This window comes from Podarcis liolepis (genome assembly GCF_965112155.1).
Source record: "Podarcis liolepis genome assembly, chromosome: 5".
Classification (NCBI taxonomy): domain Eukaryota; kingdom Metazoa; phylum Chordata; class Lepidosauria; order Squamata; family Lacertidae; genus Podarcis; species Podarcis liolepis.
In genome coordinates, this window is record NC_139556.1 from 13,804,016 (window position 1) to 13,818,946 (window position 14,931).

The 14,931-nt window shown below is 44.2% G+C and overlaps 1 protein-coding gene across 6 annotated transcripts in view; it reads left to right on the forward strand.

Annotated features, from left to right (window-relative positions):
• Positions 1-14,931, forward strand: part of ZFAND4 (zinc finger AN1-type containing 4) — a 26,072-nt gene continuing 11,141 nt past the window's right edge. For 2 of the 6 annotated variants that reach the window (XM_083502199.1, XM_083502196.1), the window contains exons 1-5: positions 100-354; positions 3,819-4,130; positions 7,346-7,421; positions 7,510-7,577; positions 14,284-14,470. In XM_083502199.1, coding sequence (XP_083358325.1) covers positions 3,947-4,130; positions 7,346-7,421; positions 7,510-7,577; positions 14,284-14,470 — 515 coding nt within the window. In that variant the 5' untranslated portion in view covers positions 100-354; positions 3,819-3,946. Of the gene's footprint in view, positions 355-2,628; positions 2,754-3,818; positions 4,131-7,345; positions 7,422-7,509; positions 7,578-14,283; positions 14,471-14,931 lie in introns of those variants that run through there. The other 4 variants (XM_083502200.1, XM_083502198.1, XM_083502197.1 and 1 more) reach the window with 4 other exon arrangements.

The window sequence follows — 14,931 nt, forward strand, 5'->3', positions numbered from 1 at the left end:
TTCCCAGCCGCGGGAGCGCCCGGCGATTGGGCGGCGGCGCTCGGGAGGGCGGAGACCTCTGGGCGGCTTGGCCCGGAGCCCGCCTGGCCGCGTCACAAAGGCCCGGTGGGCGGACGAGGGAGGAGGCGGGCTGCGCGCCGCGTTGTGAGGGGAGGGGGCGGGCGGGGGCGGGAGTGAGTGAGTGAGTGCGGCTAACGGCAGCGGCGGCCGCCGGTTCTCCTTCCGCGCCTTCCTCCCAGCCTTCTCGTGATGGTCGCGTGCTCGGCGGCGGCACCGGTGGTCCTGTGAGGCGGCGCTTGGCCCCGCCCCGTCCAGCGACCGAAGGGGGGAGAGGCGGAGGCGACCGGCAGGCAGGTGAGGAGGATGAGGCGGCCGTTGCGCTCTTTCCCCTCCTCCCTCCTTCGCGGGACGCGCTTGTTTAGCGACTAGACGCCCTCCAAAAGAGTTTTGCTTTGGGAATTGGCATTCTTAGCACTATTAACTATATATGGATTTGTTATGTCAGTTGTTATATATTTATTTACACCCCACCTTTTTGTCCTGACAGGGACTCGAGGAAGTCTAATAGTTATTTAGAAAGAGAGAGTAGTTTTATAGAGATAGATAGATAGATAGATAGATAGATAGATAGATAGATAGAACTATCTATATAACTATCCATATATAGTTATAGTTTTATATAATAATAATAATTTATGATTTATACCCCGCCCATCCCCCTGGGTTTCCCCAGCCACTCTGGGCGGCTTCCAACAGAACACTAAAATACAATAACCTATTAGATCTAGATATAGTTCCTATATAGATCCTATATAGATCTAGATCTAGATAGTTTTATATAGCTCTAGTTATAGTTTTATATAGCTATGTACTTATATATAGTTATATAATTATATATATATATAATTATATATAATTATATATGTGTATATATATATATATATATATATATATTTGCTTTCGTAGATTTTCACGGGTACAGGAATGCAGGTTTTGGTGTCTTCGGGTGTCTTCCCGTGTAAGAGTTGGGGTGTCTAGGCGACGTTTCGACGAGGTCTCACTCGTCATCTTCAGGCTGGTGCTTTCGGCTTCTTGTTACTGGAACAGAGCAGGATCTCAGTGTTTGAGTTCCTATAAATACTGTTGAGGGGGTGTGGTGTATAGCCTCCAACGTTCTGGGCAGAGAGGAAGTTCCCAGGTTAGTGTGCCTTTTCTTCTTTTGTTCCTTAATTACTTGAGGGATATCTTGAGTGATTTCTTGAGTGATATTCTGAGTACCACTTAGGTGGGTCATTAAGTGTGGATTAGTTGCTAAAGCTTTCGTGTCTTGACCTCTTGAGCTTGTGAAGAGTTTTTCTGAGAAGATGGCTGTACTGCACTTAGTTGTGCTCTGTTCCAGTAACAAGAAGCCGAAAGCACCAGCCTGAAGATGACGAGTGAGACCTTGTCGAAACGTCGCCTAGACACCCCAACTCTTACACGGGAAGACACCCGAAGACACCAAAACCTGCATTCCTGTACCCGTGAAAATCTACGAAAGCAAACTATATATATATGTATATATATATAATATGATAGTTCCTATCTGTAGGCTTCACCTCAGTGTTTAGTTCCTGCGCCTTTCCCTTGCAAAGAGTACGAAAACCTCATCCTCCCGTGCACACCCTTTGAATTTATCAAAAAAAAATTTGCAAGGGTTCCCGCAGCCAGGTATTGCGAGCCTCATACGGCAGAGGTGTTCACGTTCACAAGTGTTCACGTTTCCTTCTTGATGCCAACGCAGCGAATGGAATTTTATGCACATTGAATGTGCAGCTTGCGCACGTTGAACTCGTGTGCATTCGGCTTTATGTGCTTGGCAAAACAAAAAAGGTCAAAAGGTGGTGGGGTTCTGGTGAACCTCGCCCCCATTTTTATTCATACATCCCTTTTATCCATATCATTGAGATTGTTAATAGAAAACAAACAAAAAATGATTCCCCCCTCCCAAGTTTATTTATGATTTCCTTTTATTCGTATTATTGAGATTGTTAATAGATAAAAACAGACCCTTAATAAATTACTCATGCTATACAGGCTTCATGTTTCAGCTGCAGGGTGCTGCAGGCAATTGTCACTTTGGCACACTGCACTACCTTTGGCACACTGCACTAACTGGAAGTTAGTCCAGAGGCTGCCAGTCGGAACCGGAAGCCCAAAGCCGCTCCTTGAAGTGCCAGGTTCATAATGGGAGACCTCTTCCTCCTTGGGAGTTTTCAACCTCTTAGACTTCACAGCACTCGGCTGTAAGGCTGCTTTGGTGAAAGGCTAATGAGCATAGTCAGGTCGGCAGTGGTGAAGCTGTGGGTTTTGCTTCTTTGCAACCGCTTCACAAGTATTTCAGTTTCAAAGCCCCATTTCCCACACAGTGTTTGTTGGATTTCATAAATCTGGGCGGAATTGTGCTAGTGAAGAAAAAAGTTCCTGCTTGTTTCGACTGCTCAGCCCAGGTACTCTAGCCACCTTCCCACTGAAACGTTTTGATTGACTTAGGCTGCGATTCCGTGCATGTTTACTTTGCAGTAAGCCATGTTGAATGCAATTGCTCATACCTCTGAATAAACGTGCATAGAATTGGGATGTTAGAGATTGTACAGCAATCTCTTATGTGAACTTCTAGAAGCCTTTACAATGACAGACAGACAAAACAATCGGCGCAGCCTAGAGCATACAACTGGCAGTTAAATGGCTGCTTCCATTTGGGACAGCAGGAGGTAGGCTTACGTTATCGTACCTGTTTGGTTACTGTTTATAATTTGGCCCAAAATCAGATGTGAAGCAAGGAAAGTGAACTTTCCAAGTGCCTAACTCGTGTGCTTGCCTTCATGGCTTGCTAAAAATCTGTCCAAGTTATCAAGTATGCTGCTTTATGTGTTGCAAAACGTAGAACAGTTTTGAAAAGAATAAATAACCCAGTAATTAACTTTTCTACCTTTCACATTTAAAGCTAAATCGGGTGAGGGTAGCTGATGGGTGTCAAACCCTCAGTGAGTTAGGGAGTTCCCCAGTGTGTTGTAGAGGGAAGTGAGAGGCAGATGGGGTTTGTCAACCTGTAAGGTACGAGAAGGAAAACTCTGGCCCCAAACCTCAGCTGCCTTGAGGGATAGCTTCAGGAGAAGAAAAGGCTAAGGAGGAAATCATACACAAATCCAGTCCCAAAGACGATTGGATGGCGTCTTGTACACCTCCTCCTGGCAACTCCTGCAGCCAAGCTGTTGCCAAACATAGTTCTCTGCTTTCTTTTGGACCACATCATCAAGACCAAGAGGAGTGTCTTGTCTTTAGGGCAGCCCAGGACCCCCCCCCCCATACACACTGTCCAGGCTTGCACACCATGGAAGGTCACTTTGGTGCTGCAGACACTGGGTTGACTTCATCCCCAGAGGCATACTGCATTGTCTCTCTTGACCAGTATGTGTGATTTTGCAGATATTCTATCTCCTTAACTTCTTGCAAGCGAGTGGTTATGTGCTGCATGTGTGAATAGAAAAGAATTCGGTTATGATACAACAGTGCTTAATATTGATTTATTAGTTTGTTTAAATATCGCTGAGAAAATTACTCCCGAGTCAAATAACGCCCCAGACAAGCAAATGTTTTGATGGGTAAGCACAGCCCATAAACAGTCCCTTCTTTTGACCTGTAGCCTGTTGTCAGGTAACTATTTTGTGTCACAACTCACACAAGAAGTTCAGAGACAATTGCTTGTTTGTTGTTTGTTTTTTAAAGAATGTTGTTTCCTTCAAATACCATGTTTACTGACTTTGCGTCTGTCTTAGGTGCAAACTTTGAAACATGAACAGCATCACCCATGTCCCGTGTTCAGAGCTGACTTGGCTTGTCGTGGAGCTCAGTGCCCAACGCTTCCCAACTGACTTCCCCACAAGGCATTTTTAAAGTACCTAGAATGGCCAACAAGAAAGAACCTCCTTTCTACAATGATAATAACATGGGACCATGCCATTACAAATTTGCTTTCTATGAGACTATGGAGCTCTTCATTGAAACTCTAACAGGAACATGCTTTGAGTTGCTGGTATCTCCTTTTGAAACAGTAATTTCTGTGAAAACTAAAATCCAGAGATTGGAAGGTTTGTGTCCTTTTAAGTTATAAAAATCTAGAAAGGTTTTTAACTTAGCACTTGAAAAGGTGGTTATTTTATAGAAAACATGCCATTGTGATCTGTAATGCAGTGGTGATCAGTGTAAAGAGCTAGCTAGCAGTGTGAAATACAGTGGTACCTCTGGATGCGAACGGGATCCGTTCTGGAGCACCGTTCGCATCCAGAAGCGAACGCAACCCGCAATTCGGTGCTTCTGCGCATGATATCATTTTGACCGTCTGCACATGCGTGAGCGGCGAAACCCGGAAGTAACGCTCTCCATTACTTCCGGGTCGCCGCAGCGCGCAACCCAAAAATACTTATCCCGAAGCTATTTTAACCCGAGGTATGACTGTACCTGGAAGATGGAGCAAACTTGTTTTCTCCTGCCACAGAAAGGAGATTCTGACTAAATATCAGGAAGAACTTTTGGATGGTAGGAGCCGTTTGACCGTAGAAGGTGGTGTACTTTGATGGAAGTTTTAAGCAGAGGTTGGGTGGCCATCTGTCATGGATGCTTAATTGAGATTCCTGCATAGAAGGGGGTTGGACTAGATGTCCCTCAGGATCCCAGCTCTGCAATTCTAGGATCTACCATGTGACAGCCCTTTAGATATTTGAAGATGGCTGTCATATCTCCTTTCAGGCTCCTCTTTTCCAGGCTCAGCCATGCCTCATAAGGATTGGTTTCCAGGCCCTTTATTATATTGGTTGCCCTTCTCTGCACCGGTTCCAGCTTACCAATATCCTTAAATTGTGGTGTCCAGAACTGGACACAGGATTGCAGGTTGGGTCTGACCAAGGCAGAATAGAGTAGTAGTACTACTTCCCTTGATCTGGACCATACGTCGGCAACCTAAGGCCCATGGGCCAGAAGCAGCCCATGAGGGTCGCTTAACCGGCCCATGAGCCACCCCCGAACCGGGCCGCCCGCTCAGTGAGTCCCCGCACGCTACGCTAAACCGATGCTGAGTGGCGCAGGGACTCTCTTCTGCGGCTCCGGAAATCGCTTCTGGGCATGCGCAGGCGCGATTTCCAGCGCTGCACCGGCCCGGCTCAGTGATCTGGCCCATGCCAGGTAAGCCTTGCCGACCCCTGATCTGGACACTGTGCTTCTGCTGAGGCAGCCTAGAATAGCATTAGCCTTTTCTGCTGATGCATCACACTGTTGACTCATGTTCAGGTTGTGGTCTACTAAGACCCCGTGACCCTTTCCACTTGTACAACTGGTCATCCCGGTGTCTCCCATCCTATATTTCTGCAGCTGGTTCTTCCTGCCTAAGTGTGGAACTTGGCATTTGTCCCTTTTGAAATTCATTTTGTTAGTTTGGGCCCAGGTCTCCAATCAGTTAAGGTCATCTCGAATCCCGATTCTGTCTTCTGTGGCAGTAGCTACCCCTCCCAGTTTGGTGTCACCTGCAAATTTGATGAGCATCCATTCAACAACATCCATTGAATTGTACTGGCATTTCGTTTCTTACATAAGTTTAGAATTCTCATTGAGGTGTATCATTGAGATATTTAAAAAGACAGTGAATTAGCCAATTTAAATGATAGCTGATACATTTTGGTAGTAACTTATTCTTAGAAATATCTACACTTTTCTGTATGAGTAATCTATCAACTGTTCATGCTATAGAAGTACAGTGGTACCTTGAGTTACATACGCTTCAGGTTACATACGCTTCAGGTTACAGACTCCGCTAACCCAGAAATAGTGCTTCAGGTTAAGAACTTTGCTTCAGGATGAGAACAGAAATCGTGCTCCGGCAGCGTGGCAGCAGCAGGAGGCCCCATTAGCTAAAGTGGTGCTTCAGGTTAAGAACAGTTTCAGGTTAAGTACGGACCTCCGGAACGAATTAAGTACTTAACCTGAGGTACCACTGTATCTTCAGAGAGTTCTTTATCATTAGTGCTTGATTTCACAAGAACCCAAGTACTCACTGGTAGTAGTTGTAACATCTAAGTGCTCCGAAGTTTCAGCTAGTGCAAAATTCGGTACCCCAGCATTGTACACAGCAAGCCAAGATTTGTAGCTCTAGTGTTATAGGATCAGTCTCTTTAGCCACCATGAGTGCTCTCGGACAGCATAAAAAAAAATTCTTATCAGTTAACTTCATATTGATCTCTTTACATTGCAATGCGATATTCAATACTACATTGACACAGTCAACAACCTCTGCCCAAAAGGAAATAAGAACAGAACCTTCCCAAATCATACGGGTTAAATTTGCCTGGTCTCTGTTGCAACAACAGTAAATAGCAATGATGGTCATACGCTTTTTGGAGAGGAGTCCAGGGATCTCAAATGGTTGCCATGGGGACGTGGCATAACACATAATGGCTGTGGTGTGGGCATGGCATAACACACACAGCTCTCCTAGAAAGAATAGCATAACCCCAAATTAGAGAATACAGTTGTTTCCTTCTCTCGTGAGCTCTACCTGCATAAGACCGCCTTAGAGAATGGCATGGCATGTGAGGAATTGGAGATGGAGCCTTTTCAGTGGTGGCACTAACCTCTGGAATGCCACCCTGTGGGTTCCTACTTTGTACGTAGAGTGAAATTGATTTGCAGTAATTTCAAGATAGATGAAAGGCACACTTTGCACAGCGTGTCGCTTGTAAGTTTCTTGTTGCATCTGGCTCCTTGCTTTTGGAAGCAGGCTAGTTCAAACCATGTACTTTTCAAGCAAAGTAGCTACAGTAGTATCTTGGTTTACGAACTTAATCCATTCCAGAAGTCCGTTCTTAAACAGAGACGCGCTTTCCCTAATGAGGCCTCCCACCGCCAGTGCCCTTCCACCGTTCGGATTCCGTTCTTAGACCGAGGTAAAGTTATCAAAGCAAGACACTATTTCCGGTTTTGTGGAGTTTTTAAACCAAATCGTTCTTAAATCGGACTGTTCTTAAACCACGGTACCACTGTATTCTGTTTTTATGTTGTTACCATTTAATCTCAAGGACAGAAAAGGACATTAGCTTGTGTTCACTTGATAGTAATGTAAGGATGTTCCTTTATATATTTTCAAGGCACTTTCTACTACGTATTCAAATCTTTTCAGCTCTTTAGTACCTTTAACCTAAATGAATTTACATAACTAAGTATACTTAAAATTAATTTCAGTGGTTTACCATGGTGATTTGGGGCACAGCTTTACAAGGTCAGTAAGCCAATTAACATTTATCGATGTCATTTTAAGGTATCCCCGTATCTCAGCAACACTTAATCTGGAATAATGTAGAGCTGGAGGACGACTATTGCTTGAATGATTACAAGTGAGTATTTAAATGCAATTACAGATGTTTCTAAATACCATTTCTGTTGTGGGAAAAAGGCTACAAAACATTTTTGATTGGTTTACAGCATTTCAGAGGGCTGCACTTTGAAGTTGATATTGGCAATGCGAGGTGGACCTATTAATACTAGAAGAGGTAGGTGCCTATTAAATTGTCTCTGAAGTATTTTTTGCAAAGTCAGTACAATCCACCTGAAAGCTAAACTTACTATGATCCCACTGACGGGTGAGAGGGAGTAAAGCACACGCTTCACTTTCCCATTATGGATCACATGCTTAACTATTGAAGTGAATGAGAGCTTTCCTTTTTGTGCTTCTGTTCAGTAATAAATCAATTACACCCCAGTGACATAAGAGTTAAAGTGCTGTGGTAATTGCTTCTATACACTTCTGCCTGCGGGTGGCGCTGTGGGTTAAACCACAGAGCCTAGGACTTGCCAATCAGAAGGTTGGCAGTTCGAATCCCCACAACAGGGTGAGCTCCCGTTGCTCGGTCCCTGCTCCTGCCAACCTAGCAGTTCGAAAGCATGCCAGTGCAAGTAGATAAATAGGTACCACTCCGGCGGGAAGGTAAATGGCGTTTCCATGAGCTGCTCTGGTTCGCCAGAAGTGGTTTAGTCATGCTGGCCACATGACCCGGAAGCTGTACGCCGGCTCCCTCAGCCAATAAAGCAAGATGAGCACCGCAACCCCAGAGTCGGTCACAACTGGACCTGATGGTCAGGGGTCCCTTTACCTTTACCTTTTTAGTAACTTGGCAATAGGCTCCCAGTTCTGGTAAAAGGCCCAACCTATATATCTCGCCCCAAGAGTTATTGGATCCTTCTCTCTTCACCACTAAAGTATCACTGTGTAGTTTGGGCTGAAATTTTTGCGTGCTATTGACATCTTCATTTAGCTGTTGCAGCACAAGCCTTGGTGTACCTAAAAGAGGATAATTGTTGGGTAGCCACAGCCTGTCTTTGAGGAACGAAAAGGGGAACACCAAAAGTATATTCATTTCTTTGACTTGTTAGATTCAAATCTAGACTTAAATTGGACAATCATATTAAAAGCTAATTGCTTTCCAAAAAAAAAAAGGAAAAATAACAGCAACATATTTGTAACTTTATTTTTACAAATTCTTTAAAGAAAAGTGGGAGAAACTACACTTTGCGTCCTTCTGCCATTGTAATGTCTGCAATGAAATAGTAGGTGCTGAGGCAGGCAAAGTGGCCAGTTATTACACTTACATGCAACGGAAGATACAACATTTTTATTTCTGAAATCAGTGAAATGAAGAAACAAACATTGTGAGACGTGTGTTCTTAGCGCTCGCTCAAATGTTACTGCATTTGCTCTGTAGTTACTCTTGGTAACTTGCATCAAAAGAAACCCATAAGTATTGTATGAAGCTGAGTGGTATGAACCAAGTGCTGAAAGAAAGGTGGTTTACTTTATTATTAAGTGGGTCAAACATTCGATCCCTCGTATTTACAGAAATGTCTATCATTGTATACAAAATTAAAAGTGAGAATGAGTGTTCAAAGCACTCAATGGACTACTGCAGATAGTTTCAGCAATTTGACCAACACAGAAGTCCTAATGCTGAAGAGTAAATGTCAAATGTGTTCTGCCATTCTCTCCCCTCCCCTTTTCAATATGCTGGGCAAACACACAGATGATTGGTTTCTATGGGCATATCACCTGACAGTGGGAAGCATGTTCTAACTATGGGGCACCTTTGGTTCCCACATTGGAAGCCCTTAGCATTATTATTTGCAAAGTATCGTTAAACCACAGAGCCTAGGATTTGCCGCTCAGAAGATTGGCGGTTCGAATCCCCACGGCGGGGTGTGCTCCCGTTGCTCAGTCCCTGTTCCTGCCAACCTAGCAGTTCGAAAGCACGTCAAAGTGCAAGTAGATAAATAGGTACCGCTCCGGTGGGAAGGTAAACGGCGTTTCCGTGCGCTGCTCTGGTTCGCCAGAAGTGGCTTAGTCATGCTGGACACATGACCCGGAAGCTGTACACCGGCTCCCTCAGCCAATAAAGTAAGATGAGCGCCGCAACACCAGAGTCGGTCACAACTGGACCTAATGGTCAGGGGTCCCTTTACCCTTTACTTTATCATTATCACAGAAGACGTATAATAATAATAATAATAATAATAATATAATTATTATTAATAATTTAATAATATTATTATTAGCTGCTCAGGGTGGCTAACACCAGTAAAATTACAATAAAAGCATGATGGGGGGGAATTTAAAATACAGGTTAAAATGCAATTTAAAATGCAGCCTCATTTTAAAAGTAGCCCATGGATCAAAACTGTAAGGGAAAGGAAAACATAAGGGTCAGACTGAGTCCAAACCAAAGGCCAGGCAGAACAGCTCTGTCTTGCAGGCCTGCGGAAAGATGTCAAGTCCCGCAGGGCCCTAGTCTCTTGTGACAGAGCGTTCCACCAAGCCGGGGCCAGTACTGAAAAGGCCCTGGCCCTAGCTGAGACCAATCTAACCACCTTGAGACTTCGGACCTCCAAAGTGTTGTCATTTGTGGACCTTAAGGTACTCCGCGGGACATACCAGGAGAGGCTGGGTCTTAGTGTTAGTACCTAAGACACAAGTGTGGTTTCATAATCATTCTTTTTAGCAGTGCTCACAGCAAATCACTGTATCCAGCAAATCAAATCATCCATAGTGTCTGAATCCGTAGCCCAAAGTCCAAAACAGGCATTCAATGATACTGCCTGTGAGAGCGCAGATACCTGCATGGATGTTAAAAACCCCTATTATCATTAAAGTGACGATTCTATCATTAGAGATGACTCAAATCGACTCTCCCAGGAAATCTCTCAGCCCTCATTCTGTAGTGCACTATCAGAGTCCTCATGCCTGGAAGTGTGTTTTTAAAACCGGCAAGGGTTTGCACAAGAGAAACCCATTTTAGAGTGTCTCTTGATAGGCCAGCCTTCCCCAACCTGTTACTTCGCAAATGCTTTGCATTGCAACACGCATCAGTCTGACCCTTATGTCTTCCCTCCCCTTATGGTTTTGATCTATGGGCTATTTTTAAAACGAGGCTGCATTTTAAATTGCATTTTAACCTGTATTTTAAATTGGGTTTCTTTTTCCCCCTATTATGTTTCTATTGTAATTTTACTGGTGTTAGGCACCCTGAGCCCGGCTCTGGCCAGGGAGGGTGGGGTATAAATAAATATTTTTATTACTATTATTATTAGTTGTAGCCAGCATGGTCAGGGATGGTGGGAGTTTACTCCACCAACATCTGGGAGCACCAGTCTAGGGGAAACTCTGAAATATTGAGAAATACCTTTCCGCCCCCTGGGCAAAAAAGTAATAATTTCAAAAGTAATATCGAAAGGGTCAGAGGGAGCCTGCTTGTTTCAGTCCAGTTTTGCTGCATCCATAATTAAATCATAGTGAAAGCATGTGTTGCTAGCTACTGGTGCTATATTAATAAAATATTGTGCTGCCATTGATGTCAAACTTGGATTTCTTGATGTGACAGGACAGCAGAATGGGGGCACAAAAGGAGAGTATTACAGCTTTTCCTGTATTACCATACGCACTAGGGCTGTGCATTCACTTTAGAAAATGTGCCAGATACATTTGTCCAGTTACTTAAAAAAAAAAACACCCTCATCTGGCCTTTCTGTAACTAGAAACGGCCGCGGGTGGATGGGTGCGGTATAGTTTTGTGAGCAACATATATAAAGGAGGAAACTCTCGTTGGTTCTGACGCTTTCATCTGAGAGGTCATATAAATACTGCAGTAAAGACTAGAACTATGAGGGGATTCCTTAATCTTGAGAAAACGTAATTTACTTTGGGAAAGTGCAGATGAAGCCACTAAACTCAAAATGTTTGTACTATAGGTTCTAAAACAAATTACCCTATTTTTTGCTCTATAACTCACTTTTCCCCTCCTAAAAAGTAAGGGGAAATACGTGTACGTCTTATGGAGCGAATGCAGGCTGCGCAGCTATCCCAGAAGCCAGAACAGCAAGAGGGATTGCTGCTTTCACTGCGCAGCGATCCCGCTTGCTGTTCTGGCTTCTGAGATTCAGAATATTTTTTTTTCTTGTTTTCCTTCTCCAAAAATTAGGTGTGTCTTGTGGTCTGGTGCGTCTTATAGAGTGAAAAATACGGTAGTTTCAGAAGATGGTGTGGGGGGTGGGATTCTGCTTCCTTCTTATTCCCCACACTCTTAGACACCAATATGAGGTCACCCGAGGGCTTGGAATGCAGAGTCATGACTGATTTCCCTCTGATATTGGAACTGAGCGAGGCTATACAGATGTATCATCTGGACTCCATAATGGGCTGGATGACGACCAATAAACTAAAACTGAATCCTGATAAGACGGAGGCACTGTGAGCAGGTAGTTCCTAGGACTTTGGTGTTTTATCTTGCTTTGTTTGGCACTGCACTCCTCCTGAAAGAGTTGGTTCAAAGTTTGGGGGATGCTCCTTGATTCAGCATTGTCAGTTTGGGGCCCACTTGGCCTCAGGTTCCTTTTATGAACCTTGTCGTGCTTGCAACCTTTGCCGGACAGAGTATAGCTTTGCCATGGTGATCCATGTGATAACATCCCAGTTGAATAGCTGCGGTGCCTTATCTATGGGGCTGCCCTTAAAGATAACTCAGAAACTTATTCTCCAGTGAAATCAGTGCTCAGAATGGCAAGGTTTGTATGAGAAAAATCTTTTTATTTATGGATGTGTGAAATCTTCAGGAAGACTTGCATGGAAAATCCATGCACTAGGATGAAATTTGTTTGCTGTCATTGCCAGCAACAAAAAGGGCTGATTTGCATCTATAAATACTTCTCGTGGCTGGAAAGGGCAAAAGTAAGGCTAATGCATCAGTAGGGATGGCCTTCCGTAGCTACTACAGGTTTGACAGCCTTGGAAGTGGGCAAAACCTGGGACCGCCACCCAGACACCTGCGAGCGTCACAGTACCCTCAAAGGCTTTCGCTGGTGCCTTGGGCTGCCTGTGGGCGTTAGGTTAGTTAAAAAACGGTAAAGGTAAAGGACCCCTGACAGTTAAGTCCAGTTGCGAATAACTCTGGGGTTGCGGCGCTCATCTCACTTTACAGGCCGAGGGAGCCGGCGTTTGTCCACAAACAGTTTTTCCAGGTCATGTGACCAGCATGACTAAGCCGCTTCTGGAGAAACCAGAGCAGCGCACGGAAATGTCATTTACCTTCCCGCCGGAGCGATACCTATTTATCTATTTGCACTGGTGTGCTTTCGAACTGCTAGGCTGGCAGGAGCTGGGACCGAGCAACAGGAGCTCACCCCATTGTGGGGATTTGAACTGCCGACCTTCCAGTCGGCAAGCCCTAGGCTCAGTGGTTTAGACCACAGTGCCACCCGTGTCCCCATTGGGTTGGTAACCATCTATATATCTATATCTATATCTATATCTATATCTATATCTATATCTATATCTATATCTATATCTCTATCTCTATCTCTATCTCTATCTCTATATCTATATCTATATCTATATCTATATCTATATCTATATCTATATCTATATCTATATCTATCTATTATTACTACGATTATTATTTTGGTTTGCTTTGGTTATTTACATGGCAGAACAGTTCAGAGTGGTTGCTGGAGCTGGATGGGTCTGCCCCTTGCCTTCTGGTTGGTTTGGAAGGATTCTTTTTTTGCGGGGGGGAGACGGCAGAGAAGGCTTCCCCACCCCCTGCCTCATTCCTTGCTTGTTGCCTGCCAGTCTTGAGCTAGCAGTTGCATTACCCTAGAATGAGAGAGAGAAGGAAGAAGGTGTGTGTGTGCGAAGGAATGGTTGATCTGGGAGAGGGAGAGCTATCTGTGAGGTTTGTGCATGGAAGAGAGGGGTCTGTGCATAACTATGTGGTCTATGTCTGCGCAGTCTGGGGGCAGAGAGAGATGGGGGGGGTATGTATTTATGTGTTTGGTGTGGGTGAGAGAGAGAGAGAGAGAGAGATCTATATTGTGTGATCTCCACAATCAAGACCAGCAGGACATAGCCGGCTTCCCGTGGTAAGCACAAGGTAGTCTTGAGCAGCAATGACAATACTCTTGATTTTGTGTCATATCATTCCCCTCATGGCGGCGTTGTGTTATGCCGTGTCCCCCTGTGGCAGCCATGTCATGACCGGCGGCCACAGCAGTTTCAAGTTTGAAATGTGGCCACTGGCCCACACAGTGACCTGTGTCAGCTCTAGAGATCTGTCTGCAAGTGCAGCACGGTCTTTTTGTCGACAATTTTGCTGGTAAGGGTAAAGGGGCTCTCTCTTTTTCTGAGCTGCCGTAAAGTTTGATGAAGCATTACAAGGTCTAGCCAGTTATTGATTTAATTTATTAAATTTCTATTTGAAAATGGTTCTTACTTGACAGCAACTTGACCATAGGTTACCGTATTTTTCGCTCTATAAGACGCAGCAGACCACAAGATGCACCTAGTTTTTGGAGGACGAAAACAAGAAAAAAAATTATTCTGAATCTCAGAAGCCAGAACAGCAAGAGGGATCGCTGCGCAGTGAAAGCAGCAATTCCTCTTGCTGTTCTGGCTTCTGGGATAGCTGCGCAGCCTGCATTCGCTCCATAAGCTGCACACATTTCCCCTTACTTTTTAGGAGGGGAAAAGTGAGTCTTATAGAGCAAAAAATACGGTAATTATTTATTTGAGGAAGTTATGTGGACTATCACTTAATTTGGCCTATTACAGGCACTTTAGGATAGCTTCAGGAGATAAATCTTTTCAGTATGTTGCCTAGGTGATAACTGTGCGTCCTTGCTTTCAGACAATAAAATATTTCTGGTTGTTTTTCCTCTCAGTTCCTGTGGGAGACCCAATTAGGGAAATAACAGAATACATGGATCCCAGTAGAGACGATATTTGGGAGAAGGTTCCATCCAGCAAACAGGTTACCTTCTTAGTATACCGCGAAGGAGATCAACTGAATTTTTTCCGTATTATAGACAAGGGAGATGGAACTTTAACACCATTGTCTGAATCGTTAAGGTATACTGGGTTTTACTTCTTTTCGGAAAAGTAAAAAAATGTCTAACATAGAAACTTTTCTTACAGATTTGGTAGGAATAATCTGCAGGGCCCCCATTCTGAAAAAGCGCTTCAACTTTTTGCTACAGCTGATGAGGCAAATTGGAGTCGTGACAGGCCCATAGGTTTGAGGGGGAAGGAAAAGGCACAGAATTCTAAAATTATGCAACAATGGATCCTGAAAATGTGTCGTTGAAAGACCTTGGGGGCGTGCAACCAGAGTACAGTGACTGAAACTGTTTTGGATGTTTTGAAGAATCAGGTTCACAAGCTTGGGACACCTCTGGATTCAGGTGGCAGCTGTAGCCAGAAGTGCCTTTCACCCAACTTGCTTGCTTGCTTATATATTTGCTCTTCAGCTGAAAAGATTTCTTGAGCAGCTGACAAAAACTAGGCCCTGTCCTTACAACACAAAAGTCAAG